Raw genomic sequence first — 26981 nt, forward strand, 5'->3', positions numbered from 1 at the left:
TTTTGTTTTTTGCATATGAAATTTAATCTCTCGAACGCAACAGTTCTGGTTGTCACGAAGATATCTTCTAGAGGCGTAATTAGCTCTCTTGTTGTTATCTGTGTAGAACTAGTCCTAGACGTTTTTGCTGAACTTGACGCTGGCCCTCGGCTCCCAAGCAAAGAAAAATGTAGCTCCGCACTTTAGCGTCAGCTTCGTCCCACCGGAAAGAATTGCATAAGACCCTTTTTTCTCGGGCTTTTTACACATGGTTTTAACACCCAACCGACTCTCTTTTCCTGGTTGCGGAACTCCCGGTTTTTCGTTTGAGCTTCTGTTTCTCCAGTTATCTCGACCTCGGTTCCGTGGGCTCGACGAGCGGTGGTTTAATTCTTTATAAGTTTCCTATTTCTATCCCATCTTTGGCAAATATTGCCATTTCGAATATTGCTGCCCACTTCGACCACTCCAATGGTGGCTCGGCTGAGGCTTTCTCCCAAAATGGGTTAATATTCAGCGGGTTTTTCGAAAGTATGGACGTGAGTATATAGAATCCGAACGGATTGATAAACGTAATCTTGATGCGAGTCAGATAAAACAGCTGTCTTGAAGAAACATAAATTAGCATCGGAGCTCTTGCTCATAATCTTAAGTCGGCCTGCAGCCGTACCAAGGTCAACTGACCAGTTAATATATAAATATGTTAATCAAATAAATAGATAGCACCGATGATGAGTTTATCTATCCGTACCGGATGACAGGTGAGCAAGAAACGGCTGTCGATAAAGCGCAAAAGGGGCACGCAGCCTTATACAGAAGCAGTAACTTGTCACTAATCTAATTCTACCGGATTGTGAGTAGTATTTATTATGAACCACCACCGAACTCAGTATGAAAAGGATTTTAATTATGCGTAGAGAGACTGAGACGATTGGAGAATAAATACCTGAAAATTATTTGATATACAGCCAAAAAAATTAGCTGAAATATAACCATGTCTCAAAGTAGCTTCTTTGCTAGTTTTCAAATGACTCCATCAATCGCGTTTTTGTCTAGTGAGAATATTTGCTCAAAGTTTTTCTGTTTGAGCACAGAAAAGTGAGATTACAAGAGTGAATAAGTATGCATAATACTGAAAGACAAAGTAGAACATTTTCATTAGATTAATTTTTTTTCTCTCGGCGCCATTTTTGACATTTTTCTCTGCCCATGACTTTATTCTACAATTCTATTGAACCATGGTTACTTACCAGCAAATACTAGATTTATTACCTAACAAACTTCTGTTTTATTTCACAGCTTATCGAAAAAGGATTCATTTAATTAATAGGCAGGCAGTAGTGTTTGTTTCAAGGACAGCAAGCAGTCTGAAGTTATAGACACCAGGGCTCAAAAGATATTTCACCTCGGATCATGTTTCGCGAAGTTAGAGTTTGGCCTGATTTAAACTGCAAAACTTCACACAAACTCGAAAATTTTGCGAAACGAAATTGACCTAGTATGAAAAAGTCAAATCTAGCATAAATAATTCTTTACTCGAATGAAGGAACCACAATGATACTTCAATGTCCCCTGCACGCGTCTAAAATGAATTTAAAAAAATTAATTTGGAGCGTTGTTACAAAATATGATCAAATGTTGCACGGCGAGCAAATCAAAAATACTGAACAAATTAGTTCGCTCTGAAATGTCCTATTAGAAAACTTGAATATATACTTTTTTGATATTAAATAATAGAAATTTTTTTCTGAGAACATTTTTCTGAGATTTTTTTAACCAACAATAAAAGCATTCAACTATTTTTTTAATGCAAAAGGTAGAAGCACAGTGTTGAAATATGACTAGACGTGTAATAGTTTTCTATCAAAAATAAAGTGCTGAGTTGATTGTTTTAAATTGCAGCCGCCACTATTGAACACTTTGGAATAAGTTACTGAACAGGACAGGTGGAATTAGTGAACTGTCGCCGCTTGCACTCTTTCTCCACCTCTATGAAAACTTTCCTTCCGATTCCAGTGTCGTTGAACGACTCGAACTCGATTCGCGTCATCAGCTCCGCTCTCATGTCGTTCTCTTTCCTGAGTCGTGCCAATTCGTTGTCCTCGAATATCTTCAGCTGGTTCAGATCTCGCTGGTACTTCAGTGCATTACTTTCCTCCTGGCGCCTCGCGTGATGGCACGTCAGCATGGCCGAATCAAACGACTTGCCGACACTGTTTAAGTTCTCGATGATGTCGCTGAGAATTTTGCGGCGCTGGTCCTGTTTGACTTGTTCTGAGGACTCGCAAGGGTTCACTAGCCATGCCACTTTGGTGGACTGGTTCACTGCGTTTTGGAACACCTTCGGCAGCTTCTCAGTTAGATCATCAGGCGCTGTGATGTCCGATCTGAATAATATGATATTTTTTGATAACCAAAATTGCATGATAAAGTAAATGCAATCTTTCTCAGTTTCATTCGAGTTAATTGCCTTTTTGCTATCTAAGGGCGTGAGAAAAAGAGAAACCTTAGTATACTTAAAATTCGGGTTATAGCCAGAGGAAAACCTTGGACTTTCTGCCAGGAACTTAAAGAGTCCAGGCCAATCCCAGGCCAATCCCAGGAATCCTGCCAGGAAGTCCAAAAAAAGTTCTTTGAAAGCCGGGCATGGACACCTGCCTGCTAGGCACCCTACCAAGAAATCCAAAAAATCAAAAGTTTTTCTCACAAAAATTTTCGTTAAATTTTTAGACGCTGCAGTCATTTTTAGGCTGACAAAATCAATTTCAGAAAAAAAGAGCATGCAAAAATGTTTTTTTTTTTTGGCGTATAAGGTATTCCAACCTTAATTTTTCACACAAAAAACCTAAAGTAAAATTAAATGTTTAGTATGAAGCCGTAATTAATTTAGTTGTCTTTTCCAAATGGTATGACGAGCTTAAATAAGACAGGAAAGCATTTTCAAACTTTTCAAAGACCGGTTTTTTTGAGGTAGAATCAATCTAGCCAAATAAAAAATTCAGTTTTGCAATCATAAATCTGTCAAAACTTCAAACTTACTATCAGTGGAGAATCTACAAATGCAATTTTACAGCGAGGTTCTGACAATTTACCTATGGGCTTCCTTAGAAGAGAACAATCTTTCGGTTGTTTTGTTTTCGGTCAGGAGCATAAAATTTTACAATTTTGCAAATTCAACTAAACAAAACAGGGAAGTCTAAACGTGGACTCTTAGACAACTCCAGGAAGTCCAGGGCAATTCCAGCAAGACTTAGACATGATTTTTACCCTGGCCAGGCCTGGCTACAGGGATGGACTCCCATGAACAGGTAGCCCGGGACCTTTAAAAGATCTTGCCAAGGAATGAAAACCTTGCTAGAATCCAAAAAGAATCTTGCAAAATTTGTATTCTCAATTTGGTAGACTAATCTTGCAAGAGTCTGCTTACAAAATAAAAATTGCAAGAGTAATGTCTTTGGGGCAAAAAATTATATCATATGCAGTGAAAAGGTATTTTATGATAATACAATTTATGTCATGCAGGTAAAAAAGGTTTTGTGAAGTCAAAAAAACTATTCAAGCGGACTTGTTTTAATCTACTATTTAAATTTTTGGCATTGGTTTGAATTCTGAAATAAATCCCACAAGCTGCTTTCAGTCTCGCACTGATAATAAGTTCTGAAACTGTTTAGACGACATAAGATGATTCATTGACCTTTCCATCTGAATAGTGCCCTTTCAGAAGATCTAGTTAAAATCAAATCTGGACATCGAAAATTCATACATATTTCATATCTTTATCAGTCCTATGGCATGCCTCTTTTTTTCTGTACATGTCTGAACCAGACATTTACAGACATGATAACTATTGAAAAGTCAGATATGATCAGATCTGAATTATACCTGGGACAGGCCTGATCATATCTGCACCAGACCTGAAGCAGACATGATCTTACCTGACTTTACTTGATCGTACCGGGACCAGACATGCTCTACTTGACTTTACATGATCATACCTGGATCAGACATGACCATGCCTGAAATTACGTCATCATATCTTGAGCAGATATGATCATACCTGACTTTACATGATCATACCTGAACCAGACATGATCATGTCTGAAATTACATAATCAGACCTGGACCAGACATGATCTTATCTGACTTTACATGATCTTACCTGGATCAGACCAGACATGATCATGCGTGAAGTTACATGATCAGACCTGGAGCAGACATGATCATACCTGTCTTTACATGATCATGCCTGGACCAGACATGATCATGCCTGAAATTACATGATCATACTTTGAGCAAATAAGATCATAACTAAAGGAAAGGTGAGTAGTGTGAACTTATTTCTTAACACCCTTATCACCGGGGATCTAACTGCTACCCCTAACACTCTTCATTATAAATCTGATTTATTAAATCAAAGCATTTTAAATTATCTGAAAACTCATTAAAAACAGAAATGCGTCTAATTAACAAAGCTTCGATAATAAGTGCGATAAGTGGTTTCAAAGCTGAACAGAAAGTTATTAAGCATCGGACAAGTTCTTCGTTCGAAACTACACAATGAAAAATTGCGAACTCAGTTTGTTTGGTGTTTGATTTGAATCAGCAAATGTTTTTCTTGAGGCAGAAAAATTATTACTAGATTATCTGTGAATCATCCATTTCAAAGGTATTTGAAATCCAGCATTCACAATAAACCATAACAAGACACGTGACAAAACTTCAATTTCTGTTCGAAAAATAATTTTGAAAAAAATGACTTTTTATTCGTTTTTCAGAATAGAATATACGGTTTATTTTCTTGCGAAAGAAAAAAAATGCCATTTCTGTACAAAAAACATGTCATTTCTTTGTCTCTGGAATTATCAACTGTCACTATCTCTTCTATAACATGTTAAATTTGATAACGTCTGTCTCAGGTTTAGTCATGTCTGACCAGATATAGTCATGTTTGACCAGGTATAGTCATGTCTGACCAGGTAATGTCATGTCTGACGAGGTATAGTCATCTCTGACAATTTTATGATCAGACGTGAGTTTGTGAGAAAAGTTCGGTACGGGTGCTCCAATTTTGACGTTTCTTCAGCAGTTTTTATTTAACATTCTTGCAACTACTCAATTGAATTTTTTTATTCTCGATGATTTTCAATTCTTCTCTGGTGTCTTACGTATCGCTTTTCAAAAGTTTTAGTAGATTGATTTGCGATAGTTGCAGAGACACTGGTTCCACTTACTGAACTTTGAAATTTTTTTACCGATATCTTTTTACGAAATATTTGAGGATTTTCGACTGCTTCTTGATAGCTTCGACTAAAAATCAGTGTGAATAAATTTTGCTATTCTCAAAGCTATACAGATACCTTCATTTCTTTCGAACTTCAAAACATTCTCTCGAGGACGCTATTCATATTATGAAAAATTGACTTTTTTGTTGATTCTTGTAGCTCCGATCGATTTTCTTTTCAGAAAAAATGTCCCATAAGGCTATTAAAGGCTATTGCAATAAGAAATTCTTGACAAATTGCATGTTGAATCAGATAGCTCTGATAGGTTCGGAGACAGTAAAAGCATCCAACCACGCAATTACAACTAACAAAAGCTGAGAACAACATCGAGATTTTTCGGCGACTTCAACTGTTTTTCAATACGGTAGTTATATAAATTATTCAATCAAATTTGAATTTATTTTACAGCATCGAATAATTTGCGACTATTTCTGCAGCTATCCTATTATTTTTGAAATTATATTTGGTTGTTTTCGATAGCTTCAATTAATTCGAGAAAATTGTTTTGTGCTTTCGAAAAAGTTAATCAAGTGGATACAAAATTTTTCCCAAAAACAGCTTTTTGAAGCTAAAATAATTTTTCATTGAACTTAAAAAATTTATGAAATTGATATTTGTAAGAAATAACTTCAAAAAACACCAAAATATTTTCCGAAGAAGTTATTCAAAGGAAAAATTTAAATCGTGATTCATCAAGTCTGTTTTATTAAGCTAACTGATTTGCATAAAAAGTAAAACTCACAGGTACAAACTTGCTCACATCTTGACAAAAGATAAGCAAATGATAAAAAGGTTCCATGTGTTTTTGATAGTTTCCCGGAAAATCATTGGTGAATTTTGTGTTTTAGAACACAATAGAAAAATGTTGGGGGAAAATCGAAATATCATATTTTTTTTAATTGTGGAAATATTGCTATTCAAGCGATTTTCATGTATGGAAAACTTTTTATCATAAAGATTTCATATAAATTTTTGTTTGTAAAACATTTTATGGCGAGAAAATTGTCATATATCATATATGGAAATTGTATGATTAGAAATTTCGTTCGACTCAGGTTCTATTGACTTGCCAGAAATTTTAGCGCCGATTTTCGAAGAAAACGGAATATTTACGCTCGCTGTGGTTTTTTATTCAGTCAATTTTCGCCGATCGAAATAATAGTTTTCGACAAAGTATTTTTATACCCCATTATTGAAGATACCGACTTCCTGAGCTCAGATGTAAAAGATATTTTACCTGCGAATATTTTTTGTAAAGTTCTGGGGATTTGAAAATTGTCGAATTGGCCATCTTCTGGACTAAATTATGCTCGCTTTGAAGAATTTATTCATATTGCTGAGAGCGTAACGCAAATTATTTATGCTTGGCGAATTATCCCGCACAACAAAATTGTTCCAAATTGAATTGAGGCTATCTAATCGGATCGTATTAAATTCGTTCGACTCGAAAATTCACACTTTGATTTTGTCCAAAATTTACAAGTTTTCATTTTTTTTCTCAAAAACTATTCGATATGAAATAAAGTAGAGTCGGAGCATTCAGGGTTTTGCCCTGACATACGAGCAATCTTGTTTCTTTAGTTCAGCAATCTTAGCGATGGAAATATGTGTTCACGCAATATGTGTTTAGTCAAGAAACTAATTCAATCAATGAAATGTAAAAAATTATTTTGGCGATGAAATTTTTCTCAAGTTGAGTTGGATAGCTTGATTGATTTGCAAATAATATGGGTTTTTTAATTATTGTTCCGTAGCAAGTTTCATCCAATTAGCAAAAACAAGAAACTCCGAGAAGGCTATTAAAACAATGAAAATTCGATATATTTTCATTTCTTTTAACAGCTTAATTTTAAACTAAAAAAAGTTTCATCATTTGAATGGCTTGCTTTAAAAACATTAAATTTTGCTAAACGAATCAAGCTATCAAAACGTGATCCTTTTAATAGCTTACACCAGGGCGGATTTAGGGGGGGGGACGCCCCTCTCCCACAGGTATTCGACTCCCTGCCGTCCCAAAGGGCCCCCCTTTGTACTATTTTCAGATATCCGCTTTTGGTAACGGTCCCTACAATTTTCTAAAAAGGTCTTCCGCGCCAATTTATACTAATTTGAGGGAGAAGCGCGCGCAAAAAAAACCGCGATTTTTTGGTCAACATTTTCCAAAAAAAATGCCAAAAAACGCCTTTTTTGACCGGTTTTTCAAAATTTTGCCTGCGGCACAGAAGTTTTGGCCAAAAAATGGTGTCTATAGTGCTTTGGGAGAGCTAGGAAACTCAATTTGGTCGACCTAAAAAAAATATAGACGAAATTTTCGATTTTTTTTGAAAATCCGCCCCCCCCCCCCCCCCCCCTCGAGAAAATCCTAGATCCGCCCGGCTTACACGCTTTGCTTTCCAAGTCGAAAATGCTCAATCAAGAATTGACAAATACTATATAGCCACGGCGATTTATTTGTAAAATTTAGCTATATTTCGTATTTGTAATATGTGTATTATTTGTGATATATTCTGCTCTCTGTACCTGTAGCTGTTGAGCAGGAAGAAGGTGTATTTGAGCATGTATTTGCTGAAGAAGAGACTCATCTCCCCCAGAATGAGGGCGTCGTCTTCAGTGAGGGTCTGGTCGTAGGGGAGGACGAATATGAAGGCATGCAGTCCCCCCGGCAGACTGTACACCACCTGACTCATCGCGCTCAGACACTCCTGGGGGTCTGCCTCGAAGTCGAACAGTCCCGGGGTGTCGATGATGCGCAGGGTCCCACTGCCCGCACTTCGGAACTTCACCTGAATACAACCAGGCAATTGTCTTTTTTTTCTATAAAATAATAAAAATGTCAAATTGCTCGTTTCCGTTCAAGCTTTAAAGTCTTACGGCGCCGGCGTTTGCCGATACATTCAATCAGATGCTTAGCAAAATGAACATTTAGCAAAATAGCAAATTTTAGTCCGAAAGAGCACTAAAGCAGCGGAAAATTTTAGCGATAAGTTAGCAATAAATTATCGATGATTTTTTTTAGCAATTAATTAGCCATTAAGTAGCGGTTTAGAATACATGAAAATTTTTCCACCGCTCCGCTTACCTCAGCCGTTTTTACTATCAAATTATAGCAATAATTTTAAATTTTAATTTTTAAAAATTGAGTCGTGCATGAAATTAATATAACCGATTATTGTCCCAAGTCATTTTAGAACAACTTGGTAGCGCGGGATAACTCACGATGTGTAAAATAAAAAACGAGTAGGTTAGACACACTCGGGAAAGGATATGATAGTGGTGTGCACACCCGGGTGTGGGCCCTTGCAGATCAAGGGACTTAAAGCCCGAGCGCGCAAAAGAGTGGTATTGATCTGAGTAAAAAAAAATATCCCGAGCATATAAATGTTCAGAAAAATATACAGTCGGAACGAAAAACTGCTCGTATCAGGGCAAAGCCTTGAAAGTTCCGGCTGCCCATTAACTCGTCTCCAATAGTTTTTGATAAATGAAAAATTGACAAACTAGGATATTTAGATTAATAACATGAAATTTCAATTATTAAAACGTGAGTCCTGTATGGAATCAATAAAACCAAATAGCTTGCCTCAAATCAAATTGGAACAGTTTTATGGTGTGGGATGATTCGCAACGCTTAAATAATGCGCGGTAAGTTTTCAGCATCACAGCAAGCAAGGTTTTTTTTACTGGTGTGTGAACTCGACGGGGACCATGAAGATCCAGAGATCAATCTCCCGAGAGATAAGTTCATTTAAAATTTGGTCTGAATAAAAAAAACGGTACATATACAAAACAGTCCGATACAAAACAGTCCAATACAAAATATTCCAAAAAATCATGTAAAAAAGGAAAAATCAGTCCGATACAAAACAGGCCGGTTTCAGGTCGCCAGTGGGCGCGCGCGCGTATCGCCGCTTTGCGGCAATAACCGGCTGCAAGTTTTGTATTAAGTCCTACCTTCTGCTGGCAAGCTCGCAACCTGTTGGCGCGGTTGAGGCGTCACTATTTTGTTGTTTATGTTTGTTGAACAAAGGACAATTCTCGGCCTCCCGGCTTGTTAAAACAATTATAACTTGGGTCTTTTTTCCGGACTGTTTTGTTTTGGACTGTTTTGTATGGGACTGTTTTGTAGAGACACGACAAAAAACACCCGAGAATTTTTATTTCTCAATTTTTTCATGGAATGATTGCGAGCTCCACGTCAATGTTTTGAACAACGATGTCACGGAATCCGCAAAAGTCGAAATTACACAGTTGGGCATCTTGAGAATTCAAATTTATAGAAATGGCCATAAGCTTAGTGGTACTAAGCTGCTGAACTTTTTAATGGTACGAGTTGAGACTGATCGCTGATGTTGGAGATTGTCTGAATTTGAGAAAAAAGAACAACGAGAAAAAGGGAGAAGAAATCCATATGACTATAATTTACTATTTCAAGTTTATTGGATTAATTGAGAAGATCCAGAATGCTCTTGAGGGGAGGAGGTTTTATAATTTCAAATATGCGTGTTTGACATTTTGGAAGAAATTCTGAGACAAAAAGAACGGTTGCCCCCCCCCCCCTTTTTTGGCATGCTAATGTTAAGGTTGCATACCTTCGCTTCCCCGACTTCGCAATGCAGAGGTTCATTCAAGTTAGTGCCCAGAAACCCGGTCAGAAATCTCTCGTAGCCAACGAGGAAGTTTGAAATTGTACTTTTCCCGTTCCCACTTTTGCCACACACCAGAATGTTCAAATCGAACACACTCATTGAACTCTCGGAATGCTGCGAGTCGTTTGCGAACGAGGACGCACCCGAGAACGCCGGCGAAGCGGCATTGTTGCGACCGGGGTTGAATGCCCAGTAACTCAACGAACCCGATTCGGCGTCTCGTTCGCTCTGAGTCGACTGGAAGTCGTCTGCTTCCGCGTCCGCCTCAACACTCGTCTCGCTCTCTTGTGTTATGACGTCATCTTGCTCTCGTTCAACTTCGGCTTCTACAAGACTGCTTTTTGCAGCCTCATATTTTTCGTCCTTGACCGACATCTCAATATAATATTTAGGCCAAATAATGATTTAACTTATAACAAAAGACAGAAAATTTTCTAAACTGTTCCCTAATAGAACTTCGAAGAGCCTTGTTGAGAAAGAAAAACTCTTAGTAGGCGCTAAGGTCTCTTAAATTAGAAATTTTGCGGATGATTGAATTTAATATATTTTTCAATTTCAAAGGACGAACCACAATGAATTGTGAAATGTAATTCAATTTAAAAAATTTTATGGCATTCGAAAAGGTTGTGCTATTTGGTCGATTAGATAGTTGAGCTACACATTGCTATACAAAAGTTTTAGCAAGCAAAGTGAAAGATTCAGAACAAAAATGTACACTTCATTAAGGCAAGTCCAGCCAACCCTTTCATAATTTTACATGGATGAAGTTGGTTATTGCCGTCACTACCGGACTTGGGGGAGGAGGAAGGGGGGAGGGGGGGTCCCGAGCTAGCTCTATCTCTCTCTCACTCTCACTCTCTCTCTCTCTCTCTGTGTGTGTGTGTGTGTGTGTGTGTGTGTGTGTGTGTGTCACGCACACACATATACACACACATCACCCAAGGGGTCCCTCCTTGGTACTGTTCTACGATATGTATTTTCAATTAACTTATTGAGTATTTTTTGAAGTATTTTCCTATATAGCGATTATTGAGCGGATGCGATGAAAAACTGACTACTTATGGACATTGCCGTGAATGAATTAGTGGGTTGAAAACCCTTCATTAAAAATTGGTAAATTATGATTTGTTAATTTATATTATTTTTCATTACATTTTTGCATTCTCATTACTTAATGTCGAATTAATAATGTGAGAGCGATCTTGTTGAGTCTCAGTTGTCGAATGAACCAGTTGCCTGTTTGCCTTTTCATTTGACTATTTCACCGTGGCTTTTTTGGTTCCACTCTTTCACCCAGTCTTCATACTCCGCCAGAACTTCATTCTTAGTTCCGCCACCGGAGTCCGTCGCCTGTCCGGGAAGATTTGGCGGACCCCTGCTCACTTTCCTCTTACTCCAGGGGTTTCGTTCTCGGTCTATGTCGCTGGCTGAACTGTTCGGGTTGTCGCTCTCGTGTTGTCGTGAGTCGACTGCGTCTTGCAGTTGAAAGGCGGCGTTCACCCTGCGACTGCATAGTTTTCGGGTGTCCGCGGCTTTCACGCGGCTAGCCATGCTCACAAGGGGCTCGTTATCATCCACATCCGGCGAATTCTAAAAAGGAAAACCATTCTTACAAAAAAAAGATGTCTTTCCCTCAGGACTCGACCCCCTGCCGACCCAAAGGGTCCCCTTTTTGTACTATTTTGAGATATCCATTTTTGGCTGACTGACCCTAAAGTTTTTCTAAGAGCGCCTTATATACTAATCTGAGGGAGGAGCGCGCACCAAAAAAACGCAATTTTTGGTCAACATTTTCCAAAAAGTGCCTAAAAAAGCCTTTTTTGGCCAGTTTTTTCAAAAAGATGCCTGCGGCCAGTAGCGGATTTAGGGTGGGCGGGGGGTACGCGTTTTTCCTTTTAGGAATTCGAGCCCTGCCGACCACAAGGGTCCCCCTTTGTACTATTTTGAGATATCCATTTTTGGCTGATTGACCTTAACACTTCTTTAACCAATCTATACAAATTTTGAGGGGGAAGTTGCATGTAAAATGCTCTATTCTGATTGGCTGAAATTTTGAACTCAGAACCAAGTTAACATCCTCCCCCCTAAATGGATTTGGGGGGAGGATGTTAACTTGGTCCAACTCCTTTTATTTCTTTAATGTGCGATAAGGGCGCGTGAGATAATGTTATATCAATTCGTTCTTAAGCAACATGATTATTTACAGAAAACAAATTTTGAATGAACTTGTTTATCTTTTCAATAAACATAAGATGATTCTAACTCGTCTGGAGCTGGTAGTATTGAGTGAGCCTGGACTCGGGATCTGTCTGGACCCTCTGCCCGATTTCGACCTGGGTCCGTGAGACCTTGACCTTCTGGACACCCCTGAAGTCTGTCTGTCGTTTTTGGCCTCAATATGTTCCAGAAGGGCATTCATCTTGTCCTGCTCTGATTGGAACAGGTGTTGTTTCCACTGGGCGTCTTCCAGGTCCCCGCCCTTCATCATCTTCCGCAGGATGGACCACTCCTCGAAGCGCTGCGCTTCCAGATCTTGCACTTCTTCGAGCCAGATGTTGTACCTAGATTATACTCACATATTCAATCAAAATAAGCACTTTAGGAATTCTGACTGGATTCCTAATTTAATTGGAATAAAATGAAACCTGAGAATTGAACGGAAGCAAAAGCTCAAAAATCTTCAGATGCGGGTTTTTGTGTACAGACAGAGCGTTGATATTTTACCTTTCAAAACCTGTTTGTGTTCGATCTCTCCTAAGTTTTTTGTTACCTGACCATAGTTTTTACTCAAACTGTTTAGGTATCAGATGGAGACGATTAAAAGGAGCAGTACTTGAGAGCAATCTTTGTCATCATCCTCCTCTTCCGCTTCTCCTCTCTCTTCCTCTCCTGGTCCTCCACCAACTTCCTTTTGTTCGCCAGTCTCTCTATGTTCCTCGTCACCTTCTTGATCTTGTTGAATGCCCACAGAGCACTTAACACGTTGCTGCTCCGCTCCAAAATACCTGCAGATGGTGAGCGGAGAAAAAATTGTAAATGATAAGCCTGCTGAAAATTACTTATAGAAAATTGCAAAGGATTTATGGTTTTTGTCGAGTTTCTCTACCGCTAAGACATATCGGTAGAAAATTTTTAACGCCACCTCCAAAACGGTATAACAGCTCAGCTAAAACAATTTAAGCCTCAATTTCTTGATTACTCTTGATTGTTGCGACCAACTAGGTTGTGTTTTGTAAGTGAAAAAGTTTTACTTCTTCAGCGAAATCATGTGCCACAAATAAAGTGGGATCAAGTGACCGATAATGGCTGAGCTGAGCTGAGTCGACAAAAGTCGAGCAAAGTTTTTATTCGGTTGAGAAAGACGAAACAGACGAAAATTTGATTAAGGAAGCTTGAAATTTAGACGAGTACAACAAACAGCCCATCACGATTAGTTAATTTTGACTTCAAAAAGAATGAATGACTAACTCTTGATAAGTTTGTACTCTGGCGATCCCTCCTTGTACTTTTCCAGATAAATCTGGGCCTTGGTGTTGACCAGTTTCTTGCTCAACCTGCCCCACGTCAGCCAGGCCCTCTCCAACATCAACAGTGTGTTAGCCACAATTGCAAATGCATCCCAAACAGTCACCCCGATGAACTTGTTATTCGTGATCACATAGCCTAAAATGAATCCCAAATGGTCACTCTGGTGAACTTGATATTAATAATCACATATCCTTAAATGCATCCCAAATGGTCACTCTGATGAATTTTTGTTATTATTAATCACATTGCCTTAAATGCATCACACATCGTCACTCCAATGAAGTTCATGTTATTATTAATCACATAGCCTTAAATGCATCCCAAATGGTCACTCTGATGAAATTGTGGTAATAATCACATAGCCTTAAATGTATCCCAAATTGTCACTCTGATGAACGTTTGTTATTATTAATAACCTTGCCTTAAATGCATCCCACATCGTCACTCCAATGAACTTCTTGTTATTGAAAATCGCATAGCCTTAAATACATCCCAAACGGTCACTCTGATCAGGGGCGGATTTAGGGGGGGCGGACGCCCCCCCCCCCCCTTCAGGGATTCGACCCCCTGCCGACCCAAAGGGTCCCCCCTTTGATACTTTTTCAGAAATCCATTTTTGGCCGACCGACCCTAAAATTTTTGTAAAGGCGCATTGGGCGCCAATATATACTAACTTTGAGGGGGAGCGCGCGCCAAAAAAAAACGCGATTTTTTTGTCAAAATTTTTCAAAAATTGCCCAAAAACGGCTTTTTTGACTGTTTTTTCAAAAATTTGCCTGCGGCGTAGAAAATTTAGCCAAAGTAGGGGCAAAACAGTGCTTTGGGAGAGCTCGAAAAATCAATTTGGTCGACCTAAAAAAAAGGTCGGTAAAATTTTGGAAAATTTTTTGAAAATCCGCCCCCCCCCCCCCTCGAGAAAATCCTAGATCCGCCCCTGACTCTGATGAACTTGATATTAATAATCACATAGCCTTAAATTCATCCGAAAACGTCACTCCAATGAACATTTTGTTGTTAATTATCGTTTAACCTTATACGCATTACCAAATGGTCACTCTGATGAACTTGTTCACATAATCACTTTGCCTTAAGTACATCCCACATCTTCACTCAAATGAACTTTTTGTCAATAATAATCACGTAGCCTTAAAAACACCTCAAAACGTCACTCCAATGAACTTCTTGTTATTAATAATCACATAGCCTTAAATGCATCCCAAAAGGTCACTCTGATGAACTTGGTATTAATAATCACATAGCCTTAATTTCATCCCAAATGGTAACTCCAATGAACTTCTTGTTATTAATAATCTTATAGCCTTAAATGCATCCCAAATGGTCACTCTGATGAACTTCTTGTTATTAATAATCACATAGCCTTAAATGCATCCCAAAACGTCACTCCAATGAACTTTTTGTTGTTAATTATCATTTAACCTTAAACGCATTACCAAATGGTCACTCTGATGAACTTGTTCATATTAATCACTTTGCCTTAAGTACATCCCACATCTTCACACAAATGACTTTTTTGTCAATAATAATCACATAGCCTTAAATGCATCTCAATTGGTCACTCTGATTAACTTGATATTAATAATCACATAGCCTTAAAAACACCTCAAAACGTCACTCCAATGAACTTCTTGTTATTAATAATCACATAGCCTTAAATGCATCCCAAATGGTCACTCTGATGAACTTGGTATTAATACTCACATAGCCTTAATTTCATCCCAAAACGTCATTCCAATGAACTTCTTGTTATTAATAATCACATAGCTTTAAATGCATCTCAAATGGTCACTCTGATGAACTTGGTATTAATCATCCCATAGCCTTAATTGCATCCCAAATGGTAACTCCAATGAACTTCTTGTTATTAATGATCACATAGCCTTAAATGCATTCCAAATGGTAACTCCAATGAACTTCTTGTTATTGCTAATCACATAGCCTTAAATGCATCCCAAATGGTCACACTGATGAATTTTGGTTATTATTATTAATCACATTGCTTTGAATGCATCCCACATCGTCAATCCAATGAACTTCTTTTTACTAATAATCACATAGCCTTAAATGCATCCCAAAACGTCACTCTAATGAATTTTTTGTTATTAATAATTATTTAATCTTAAATGCATTCCTAAATGGTCATTCTGATGAACTTATTAATTTTAATCACATTGCCTTAAATACCTCGCACATCTTCACTCAAATGAACTTTTTGTTTTTAACTATCACATAGCCTTAAGTGTGTCCCAAATGATCACTCTGATTAACTTGATATTAATAATCTAATATCCTTAAATGCACGCCAAATCGTCACTCCAATGAACATCTTTTTATTAAAAATCACATTTTAAATGTATCTTAAATGTTCACTCTGATGAAATTTTTTTAAATAACCACATAGCTTTAGATGCATCCCAAATTGTCACCCCAATGATTTTCTTGTTAATAATTATCACATTGCCTTAAATGCATCCCAAATGGTCACTCCAATGAACTTATGGTTATTAATAATCACATAGCCTTAAATGCATCCCAAATGGTCACTTTGATGAACTTGATATTAATAATCACGTATATTTAAGTGCATGCCAAATCGTCACTCCAATGAACATCTTGTTATTAAAAATCACATTTTAAATGCATCTTAAATGTTCACCCTAAGAAAATTTTTTTAAATAATCACATAGCTTTAGTTGCGTCCCAAATTGTCAGCGCAATGAGTTTTTGTTATCAATAATCACAAAGCCTTAAATGCATCCCAAATGGTAACTCTGATGAACTTTTGTTATTACTAATCACATTGCCTTGAATGCGTCCCACATCGTCACTCTAATGAACTTCTTGTTTTTGATAATCACATAGACATAAATGCATCCCTTAACGTCACTCCAATGAACTTTTTCTTGTTAATTATCACTTAACTTTAAATTCATTCCCAAATGTTCCTTCTGATGAACTTGTTAATATTAATCACACCGCTTTAAATACATCTCACATCTTCACTCATATGAATTGTTTGTTATCAATAATCACATAGCCTTAGATGGGTCTCAAATGGTCACTCTAATTAACTTGATATTAATAATCACATAGCCTTAAATGCATCCCAAAACGTCACTCCAAAGAACTTCTTGTTATTAATAATCACATAGCCCTAAACGCTCCCCAAATGGTCACTCTGATGAACTTGATATTAATAATCACATATCCTTAAAAGCATGCCAAATTGTCACTCCAATGAACATCTTGTTATTAAAAATCACATAGCTTTAAATCCATCCCAAATGGTAACTTTTATTAATTTTTTATAAATCATCATTTTACTAAACGAAGCGCTGGTTTCGATTGATAGAGCCCTCTATTTCAATTACTAGGTAAAAGGTACTAGAAAAAAACCGGGGAAATATACCTTTTCTAACTTCTTTGATATACTTTTGTATCAATATGATTGGTATTATCTGTGTATCCGATAAATAGGAAAGATAATTTTTTTACCGTTTGATTAGCCATAGCTTACAGAATTTTCTGCTGTTGTTTTTCCTTGTTTCCTTTTGAAAAGATTTTGTAAACAGTAATTCAGTGTGGTCCATAAACAAGTAATAGAAATTTAGTGTGGTCCAGAAACAACTATTAGAAATTAGGTAGAAAGATACAAAACTGTGTAAAAGAAACGTTAAAAAAATGAAATCTGCTGCGGAAAAGTTTTGTTCCAAGGGTCGGAAAAATCATATTCGATTTTGCAGATTCGGCAATATATTGCTGATTGCGGTAAGCATTTGCTGCAAATTTTTCGATTCGGATGATTATCCATTACATGTCGATAACCTGTAATATCAGTGGTTTGGGGATCACCTTGTCTACTTTTTGTCATTTCGTCGCAAATATCGCACGAGGGGTAATAAGAGAAGGACAACGTGTAGACTAGTGTACGACAAACGGGACAGAAAAATTTGTCCATTTTGGGCTAAAGTATCCTTCATTAATTCATCACAATCTGTGTAAACAAGATGGGGAAGATGATTTGGCAGGTTTTTATGTTGCTTTTTGAAAGCCAATTTTGGTTCATAACATATTGGGCATGTATGTTGAGGATTAATTATATCAATTTTACCAAAAACATTGAAAAATTGATTGAAGTAAATCATAAAAAAGAGACAATGCCAATTTGATGATTTCGTCGACAAATGAGGGTGTCATTCTCGAAAGAAGTGTAAAAAGGGATTTTTTGTTTTTCGCATTTTTTGTTTTAGATAAAATCATTTCACTGATGGCAATATAGTTTTTGCCAACCTATCACATGGACAACTTGTCGACCTAGTGGACACGGGAATTTTTCCAACCAAAATTTTGTTTGGGAATTTAGTTTAAGGAAACAGTGGATGCACATTTGTGAAAAGGCTGATTTTGGTCTGGTTCATGAGGAATTCTCATTTGCAATTTAGTTTTCTGCTCAAAAGCAGATAGGACAGTCGGAAGTCATTCTTATACTTTGCAATCTTTATTTAACGGCGGGAGTTTTTGTTATCATGTATTTAATTTGATTGGTGTTTCATCTACATTGAGGATACTATCGAAAAAATCATATTTTTTTTGTTATGTGAAATAAAACTTTTCCTTTTTTCGCCTGTTATATGGTCGGAATAATAAATAACAATTTGTGGATAAAGGTAAGGTCTGTTTCGTCTTCTACATTTATGAGTTCATCGATTTGAACAAGTCGCTTGTTCATGTGAAACAGCATATTTGTAAATACAAAAGTTATGCCCATATGTTACTAAATTGAACTTGTGTATGACAAATTGGGCATATTTTTTTTGCAATTTTTATGCACGTATGGCATATACTGATGTAAAGATGTCGAAAAATTATATGTTACTCTTTTCTTTCATTAATGGTAAGCATTAGTTTTCCGCAAATATTAAAGATATCATCGTAATCTGTTAAATTGATTATGTGAATTAATTGCCTACAAATAGAGCACGGGACTTTCGAAAATGGGGAATTTGCTCTAAATTTCAGCTTCTTATAACAATAAGTACAAATTAGACGAGGAGGCTGGGGAGGAAGGTTTTTATGGAGTTTTTCATTGCATTACATGTCTCCAAACAAAAAGGGCATTGAGATACCATATCAATTTTTAATTTGGTTCAGATCACAAATGACGTGATTTGAAATGGTGCTTGCCAAGCAAAAAACTAAATGCCAAAATTTGATACTTGATTTTATTATACTGGTGTGGGTTTCGCCACTATGTAAAACTTCATAAGCAATAATGAATATAGGGACAATTATAAATTTTCAGCTATTATAAAGGAGCGTTGAAATCCAATGAGTTGAACCATTGTTCCTTCGTAGAAAAGTATCATTTTTATTCAAGTACGAAATTGTGGCATTCTACATTACTGAGGCAACTTCATGATTGATTTAGAATCCGAAAAAAGGACAAAATCAAGAATTAGGATAAGCGCTTAGTTCTTGGTAAGAAAGGTTTTCGTTATATCTGACAAGAACTTGAATATAGTCTTGTAGATTTGGCTGTAGTTCAAAAGTTTTGGTAATTAATTACAGTAACCGGCTGGTAATTTATTTTGAACATCAGATTTTTAATTGGCAAAAAGGAGGATTCAGAAAAAATTCTGCTTTTTTCTCAAAATCTAATAAATGACATCGTTCTGAAAAGTTGCGGCGATTTCTTGGGATTTTAAAAAAAATGGATAAAATAGAATTTATTTGGCAAACATGAAAAAAGTAAAAATTTTCTGTTTTTTTTTTCAGCCCCAATTAATTGATAACGCAAAATTTGGAATATGAATGAACAGGTTACGTTGCGCTAGGAGAATCAATTTTTTTCAAAATCCTGAATGTCCTTGGGCAGTTCAGATTATGTGTAATTTGACAAAATTAGAAAAAAATTCCAAATTGAGAAGATGGGTAGATTTCAACTATCCCGTCGTCCCAAGAATCAACGTAATCTTGAGAAACAAAAACCTTTGGAACGTTTTCATCTGTTGATAAGGTGTCGAAAAATCTTTCAATTTGGAAATAGTTGCGTATCGGTTGTTATGTCGAAAAATCATTTATTATTTAATTATTTTTGGTCAATAACAAAATTGGATTCCTTCGTCAGTGGTTTGAATGAGTAGATGGTTTTAAATTTTTCATTTGAAGGTGATATCAAGATTTCATGAATGTAGTTTTTATGGAAATCGTTAGCAAAAAGTCGTATCTTGATAGTTTACTCAAAACTTGGTAACTCAGCTGCTGCCACTTCTGTGAAAAATTTTTTATAATGTGATCGAAGTTTAATAATTATTACAATCTTTCTGTCTAGTGTATCGATCAGCATTTACACAAATTGAAGTAATTAATATGCCCCTAACTGCGTCGTTTGATGAGATTATAAGTGTGTAGTGGTATTTTTATATACAAAACTGAATTCCCTCCGAGTCGATTTTAAAAATTGTCGACCCGTTGCCTTGGCGGAACGAGCAAATATAAATATACTTGGTATTAGATGAATCGATTTCTAGTTCTTGAACAATTTCCTGAGGGTACAGTATGACAATCAAGATTATATTAGTGTTAGTTCCTTTTTCAGGTAACCTTGCTGCTATTATTCTCGTATGTAATTTATTGGAAGAATTTGGAGATTGTATCAAAAATTTAATATCGCGGTCTAATATACCGAATAATGTTAATCTTCAAATTGATTTTTTGATTTTCTCTTCTGAAACAGAAAAAGTTAACTTGGAGTTATGACGTTGTTGATGTGATGGTTCCGGTACGCTGTCTCTTGATTTTGATTGGTTATTCCTGCACTTACTGTATTTGGGGCAGTTTGGTCTGAAAAAACTGGATACATTCCGGGTTCATTTCTAGTATTCTGTTGTAATAGAGATGCTGTGAGAACAGGTCTTCCTCTCATTTTCATGAATATTTTACTTCTTTGGGAAAAATTTTTGCTTTTTTCTTGATTGTGAACTATTCTTTTTTCTTCGTGTGGTATTTGGTTGAGGTTCATGATATTTTTCATTCGAAAATATTGATGTAAAAACTGACAAAACGAAAAGGTTATAAGTTGCACTTACTTTTTTTTCAGAAACTCATAGTACAATTAGTTACTTTATTCAATTCTAAAGTTTTGATGATTGTTACAACAATTTTGTGCAGAAACTTGATGAATAGAAAACACGCAAAATAGATTCCAATTTTTTTCAAGAAAAAAGCGACGAAACCAAAACTTCCAAAAAATTATTTATGAACAACCATGGTGAGAGTAAAGAGTCTAGGTGGATTTTCTGATTTAAACCCATCGCGGCGGTTAAAGCGTCGGAGTTTGCATAATCCATATGTCTGTTTTCAAGAACGATTCTTGTAATTTTTTAAGAAAAGATGTTGATGCGGTGTTATGAATGACGCTTTCTCAAAAGGCTTTCAATTGTTTTCGGGTATACATACCTGCGCGTCGTGAATCGTATAGGGGAAGTTCCCTACTGTGGCCTATATCTTGCGGAGCGAATACTACAGGAGTCTTGAAAGGAATAGGAGCCGGCATCCATTGGTACCAAGATACTTTATCGTCTAAATTAAGTTGAAAAGCATTTTTATAGCCACCAACGCACTGTATTTCGTTGGCAAAAGGGAAAGTTTGGCGGATGATTGGGTCGACAAACATTGTTCGTCCATTATAATAGATCGGTAAACGATCAAAATATTTTTCGAGAACTATAAAAGACGAAATTTTCTTTGGCCAGTGATATAGCCAACCCACTGATCCGTCAGTGTCCAAAAACATAGATCGGTTACCAGTTAGCATATAACCTGCTAATCTAGTGTTTTGTAAATCAAGCATCTTTATTGTTGAGATTTGTGTTCTTTCTAGCTCACATTGGTGCTGCAATAATATCATTTCAGAATGTCTTAGTTGTTTAGCATCAAACTACATGATATAATCTAACTTTTCACACAGATGAAGTTCGTAATCAATTTCATCGTTACCTACAGGGCGCCAAAGAGGATCTCAATTCTTATTGTTACGTTCATTATGGATGAATGAAAAATTACTTGATCCCTGAGGGTACTTCAAAGGTTTCACTCTTATTTGATCGTTCTCATTTAATTGCATTTGATAATAATTTCTATCATCGTATCGTATGTTGCTGGATTTACCAGTGTTCATGTCAAAACCGCCTGAGTATGAAATGAACAAAGACTCAAATTTGTTTTATACTCAAAATTTGTTTTATCCTGGCCTACTGCAGACTTCTTGCTGCTTATTGTAAATGCGAATTTTTAATTCTAAACCATTATGTTCCGATGCCTCGCTCAGTATCTGTATTGAGGGTGTTTCAACTTATTAGCGTACATGACCATTTTCGCCTTCTGAGAAAATAATTTTGTGACTATCAAATTTTCTGGTATGTCCTTGGTATAAGCATATGGGTCTAATGATTTCGATTCGCATCCGCCTTCGAAGATTGTGCATGGTAGTGGGATGTTGTATGGATGTTGTACCTGTTTTGTTTCTAGAAATACTTTGAGCTTTACTTTCTGCTTGTGTGTTTCATAGCTGTAGTATTTTTATTTTTCCTCTGTTCTTACACGCTATCGAACTGTCGCAGTCTAATGACTTTCCTTCGTTTCTGTGTTTCTGTGTTGCATAATAGTTTTATCCGTTTTTGAAATTAGCTCGTGGGTGTATTCATCTTCATTCATTGTTATTTTGATGTTATTGCAGCTTTTGCACAATCTTCAGGTGGTATTAGAACTTCATAGGTGATCATATTCAAGTTACGAACAATGGAGGAGTGAGCCCATAATCCGCAGTTATAACGAATAGTAGGGTTTTAACTTTACACATTACCTCATTCATATAAGTTCTGTACGACCGTTGGAAAACTTCGAGAGTGTTATCCGTTGAATAAAGGTTTTCAGGACTAATTTTGCACGGTGCTACTTGATTTAGCGCAAACATTTTGTTCTCTTGCATAGCTGAGCAGTCATTATAGGAAACTTTTAGCGAACCGAATACAATGTCCAGCTCTTCACTTTGAAATGAAACTTCTTGGATGCTTGTTGAGAGTAAACACATAAGAATAAAGATTCTCATGATGTGTCGTTGAAGGTTGCTAAAATTTAGCTGTAGTAAAGTTTCGAAAGATTTCTTTTCGATAGTAATATTTAGTTAGCTTTTTAGAAGTGGTTGGATTGTTTCATTGGTTCATGTCTGTAAAGTGTGTCTTTCGAGTGGTAGATTCTGACAAAGTTCAGAATTACAAGTTAACTCTGAGTTTCTTAGTAATTCTAGTTTTAGAGAAAGTGGTAATTGTGGATTTTGGCCGAACACAATTTCATATGATGTTAAACCGGTACTAGCATTGATTGTTGTGCTATGCGCAAACGCAAATCTTTGGGCCAGTTTACTCAATATCATTTAGCTTGTTCAAAAAATATTGTAAAATGTGTTCCTAATTGTTTATTTTGTATTTCAGTTTTACCATTTGTCCATGGTGAATAAGCTGTTCTAGGAGCGTGCGTTTTTCCTAGTTCATGGAGCCAACTGGTGAAATCTTTATTCATAAAAGCTGTTCCTTTATCATACACCAATTTTTGTGGATTTCCAAATGTAAGTATTAATTTTGCTAAAGACTTGATTGTTTCAGTTGCTGTTGTTGAAGTTTATTTCCATTTTTTCATTTGATGGTGGATTAATAGGTCCTTTATGGTACTATCAATGTGTACTGTGTGGAATGGGAAAGGTATTGGGTCTGTCCGTTTTTCCAATGGTGCTTCATTAAGATCGTGTCGTTTTTGTTTACTTTTTTGACAATCAAGACATCCTGCAAAAAGATGTATTATCCATTTATACATTCCTGGCCAAAATAAAAAACGTTTAAGGTCTGCTAAAGTTTATCTTTGCCTACATGTCCTGACATTTGATGTTTTTGTGCAAGTTCAAATGGTTTCATGAAGAATGACAGTTGAACACAAATTTTATTTCGTTTATTTCCGAGTTATCAGTTGCTTGCTCAAGTCAAAAAATTTTTCCTGTTTATAACAAACTTTCGAACTTTTTCATGTATGACGATAAGGCTTTGAATTGTCTATGATGGATGGTATTGATATCTTTATTGTTTTTTTAGACCAAATGTTTCATAATTTTTAAGACTGGATCATTTTTTTGTTTTTTCTTAATTGTTTTTGTGTTGAGATTTTTTTGATTTTCCTTCCTCATTAAATTTGTTCAAAATTTTAGAGAACAAATCTTTGTCATTTATAGATTTGCATGGGATGGTGTTGTCTAATTTTTCTTCTGCTATCTTCTCATGCTTTTGTTCACATGTTGCTATTTCATCTTTTTGCAGTAAACTTTGATAAGGTTCTTCATCATCTGTAGCTGTTTCAAAAAACAACTGGTCGCACCACTTTTACTAAAAGAAACGCTGGATTCGATTGCTAGATCCCTTTGTTTCAATTAGTAATTTAAATTCAAGTCTCACTTAATTTATATCATAGATCATAGTCAATCTGATCCTAGAGTTAAAATGATATTTATATAAACAGATAAGTTAAAAAGATTGATTAAATAGACAAAGTTTAAGTGTTATGCACAACTGTTCATCTTTTGTTAACTTTTACCAATAGGAGGGGATGTTTATTTTATCAAATTATTTTTGTTTTTATTTCTTACAATATTCGTTGGAAGGTAGCGGAGAGAAGATGCCGAGAAGGTGTTCAATCCTTGCTGGGAAGGGTGTACTGTCTAGTCCTCACTGTCAGTTGGGGTATTGTCCGATGCTGGGGTTGTGGTAATTCGCTTTCCTTTCGGTCCATTAAATTTGATTTAATAAATTTCTTCACTTAAATTTGTTTAAATTCTGAGTGAATCTATTTATTGTGAAAATTGAATCTAACACAAATTAAGGTTTATTAATTTGAAGAAGGAGAAAAATTAGAAGACAATTGAGAGTATTTTAGCTGGCCGTTTCAGCGTAAGGAATTAAAATCCTTGAAAAAAGCAGGTAGAATCAATCCGAAACAATGTTAGTTTGGTTTTCCCTGCACCTGCTATTAGACTTCAGTCCTCTCCTTATCTCTTATCCACCGTTTGATCAGGAGACTGACATTTGCATTTTATCGATTTTTCATATTAAAAAATCAATATTTACTTTAACTGAGGGAACTCTCAATATTTTCACCTGCTTTTAAAATTCAGAGCAGCAGGGGTTTTATCTATTTTCAAAATCAAAACAATAGAGACACTCCGTCCGACTGGGATTCTTATTTTGAAGTGTGAACAAAATTAGAAAAGAAAAGAGCCCACTCGGATCTTATGTAAACAACTAAAACAATAGCCTTTTGAATTTGTGTAACATTTGCAATAATACATCATATAGCCTTAAATGCATCCCAAAAACTCACTCCAATGAATTTGTAAATAATATGCACATAGCCTCAATTGCATTCTAAATGGTCGCGCTGATGAACATGTTATCAATAATCACATAGCCTTAAATGCATCCCAAATGGTCACTTTGATGAAATTCTTATTAACAATCATATAGCCTTAAATGCATCCCAAATGTTCAATCCAATGAACTTGTAATTAATTATCACATAGCGATAAATGTTTACCACATGGTTACTCTGATGAACTTGTTATTATTAATCACATAGACTTCAATGCATCTTCAATGTTCACTCCAATGACAATTTTATGATTAGTCACATAGCTTTAAATGCATGCCAAATCTTCAATCCAATGAACTTGTAATTAATTATCACATAGCGATAAATGTTTACCACATGGTTACTCTGATGAACTTGTTATTATTAATCACATAGACTTCAATGCATCTTCAATGTTCACTCCAATGACAATTTTATGATTAGTCACATAGCTTTAAATGCATGCCAAATCTTCACTCCAAGGATTTTCTTGTTATTATTTATCACATAGCCTTGAATGCATCCCAAATGGTCACTCTAATGAAATTGTTTTTATTAATTAGATTGCCTCAAATGTATCCCACATCGTCACTCTATGAACTTCTTGTTATTAATAATCACATAGTCCTAAATACATCCCAAATGCTCACTCTGATGAACTTAAAATTAATAAACACATGGCTTTAAATGCATCCGAAGTCGTCACTCCATTGAACAACTTGTTAATAATAATCACATAGCGTTAAATGCATCCTAAATTGTCACCCCAATGAACTTTTTGTTATTAAAAATGACATAGTCTTAAATGCATCCCCAATGGTCACTCTGATGAACTTAAAATTAATAATCACATGGCCTTAAATGCATCCCAAATTGTCACTTTTGGTTAATAATTATCCTTTAACCTTAACTGCATTCACAATCGCTCACTCTGATGAACTTGTTTTTTTTTAATCACATAGCTTTAAATGCATCCCAAGTCGTCACTCCAATAAAAATCTCGTTAATAAAAATCACATAGCCTTAAATGCATCCCAAATGGTCACTCCAATGACCTTCTTGTTATTAATAATCACATAGCCTTAAATGCATCCCAAATGGTCACTTTGATGAACTTATTATTAATAATCATGCACCCTTAAATTCATCCCAAATGTTCGCTCCAATGATTTTGTGATTAATAAGCACATAGCCTCAAATGCATTTTAAATGGTCGCGCTGTTGAACTTGTTATTAAAAATCACATAGCCTTAAATGCATCCCAAATGGTCACTTTGATGAACTTATTTTTAATAATCATACAGACTTATAAGCATTCCAAATGTTAAATCCAATGAGATTGTGATTAATAATCACATAGCCTCAAATGCCTTCTGAATGGTCGCGTTGATGAACTTGTTATTAATAATCGCATATCCTTAAATGCAAGCCAAATCGTCACTCCAATGAACATCTTGTTATTAAAAATCACATTTTAAATGCATCTTAAATGTTCACTCTGATGAAATTGTTTTAAATAACCACATAGCTTTAGATGCATCCCAAATTGTCACCCCAATGACTTTCTTGTTAATAATTATCACATTGCCTTAAATGCATCCCCAATGGTCACTCCAATGAACTTTTTGTTCGTAATAACATAGAATAAAGTGCATTTCAAATGGTTATTCCGAGGAATTTGTTGTTGGTGATCGAATAGTCTCAATGAGCCTCATATGGTCACTCCGATGAACTTGTTATTCGTTATCACGTAGCCTAAAATGCATCACAATTGATCACTCAGTTGCACAAATTGTCACACCGATTAACTTGTTGTTCGTAATCACATGGCCTGATGCATCCCAAAGTGTCACACCGATGAAAATATTATTCATGATCACGTAGCCTAAATTGAACCCCCAAAACTAACTCCGATGAACTTGAGGTTTGTGATCAGGTAGGTTAAATTGGATCCCAAGAGGTCACTTCATTGGTTTTGATATTTGTGATCATATAGTCTAAATTTCAAACCAAAAGGTCACTTCGTTGAACATATTGCTTGAGATCGTTTAGCATGAAACGCGTTCCAAATGGTCACTCC

General features: G+C 36.0%; 2 protein-coding genes across 2 annotated transcripts in view; both read right to left on the reverse strand.

The window, feature by feature from the left end:
* Window positions 1-1761: 1761 nt before the first annotated feature.
* LOC134842422 (uncharacterized) lies at window positions 1762-10413 on the reverse strand. Its single transcript, XM_063858750.1, has 3 exons — window positions 9851-10413; window positions 7782-8044; window positions 1762-2366 (listed from the first exon to the last, which is right to left on the reverse strand). Exons 1-3 carry the CDS (start codon window positions 10280-10282, stop codon window positions 1910-1912), a joined length of 1152 nt encoding a protein of 383 aa, XP_063714820.1. The 5' UTR covers window positions 10283-10413; the 3' UTR covers window positions 1762-1909.
* Window positions 10414-11071: 658 nt separating this feature from the next.
* Window positions 11072-26981, reverse strand: part of LOC134841788 (uncharacterized) — a gene marked incomplete in the record, with an annotated part of 26265 nt that continues 10355 nt past the window's right edge. The window contains 4 exon segments of the mRNA XM_063857825.1: window positions 11072-11497; window positions 12171-12468; window positions 12741-12912; window positions 13376-13570. Of these exon segments, the coding sequence (XP_063713895.1) occupies window positions 11156-11497; window positions 12171-12468; window positions 12741-12912; window positions 13376-13570 (1007 nt within the window).

The sequence above is a fragment of the Symsagittifera roscoffensis genome, chromosome 3 (genome assembly GCF_963678635.1).
Source record: "Symsagittifera roscoffensis chromosome 3, txSymRosc1.1, whole genome shotgun sequence".
Classification (NCBI taxonomy): Eukaryota; Metazoa; Xenacoelomorpha; order Acoela; family Convolutidae; genus Symsagittifera; species Symsagittifera roscoffensis.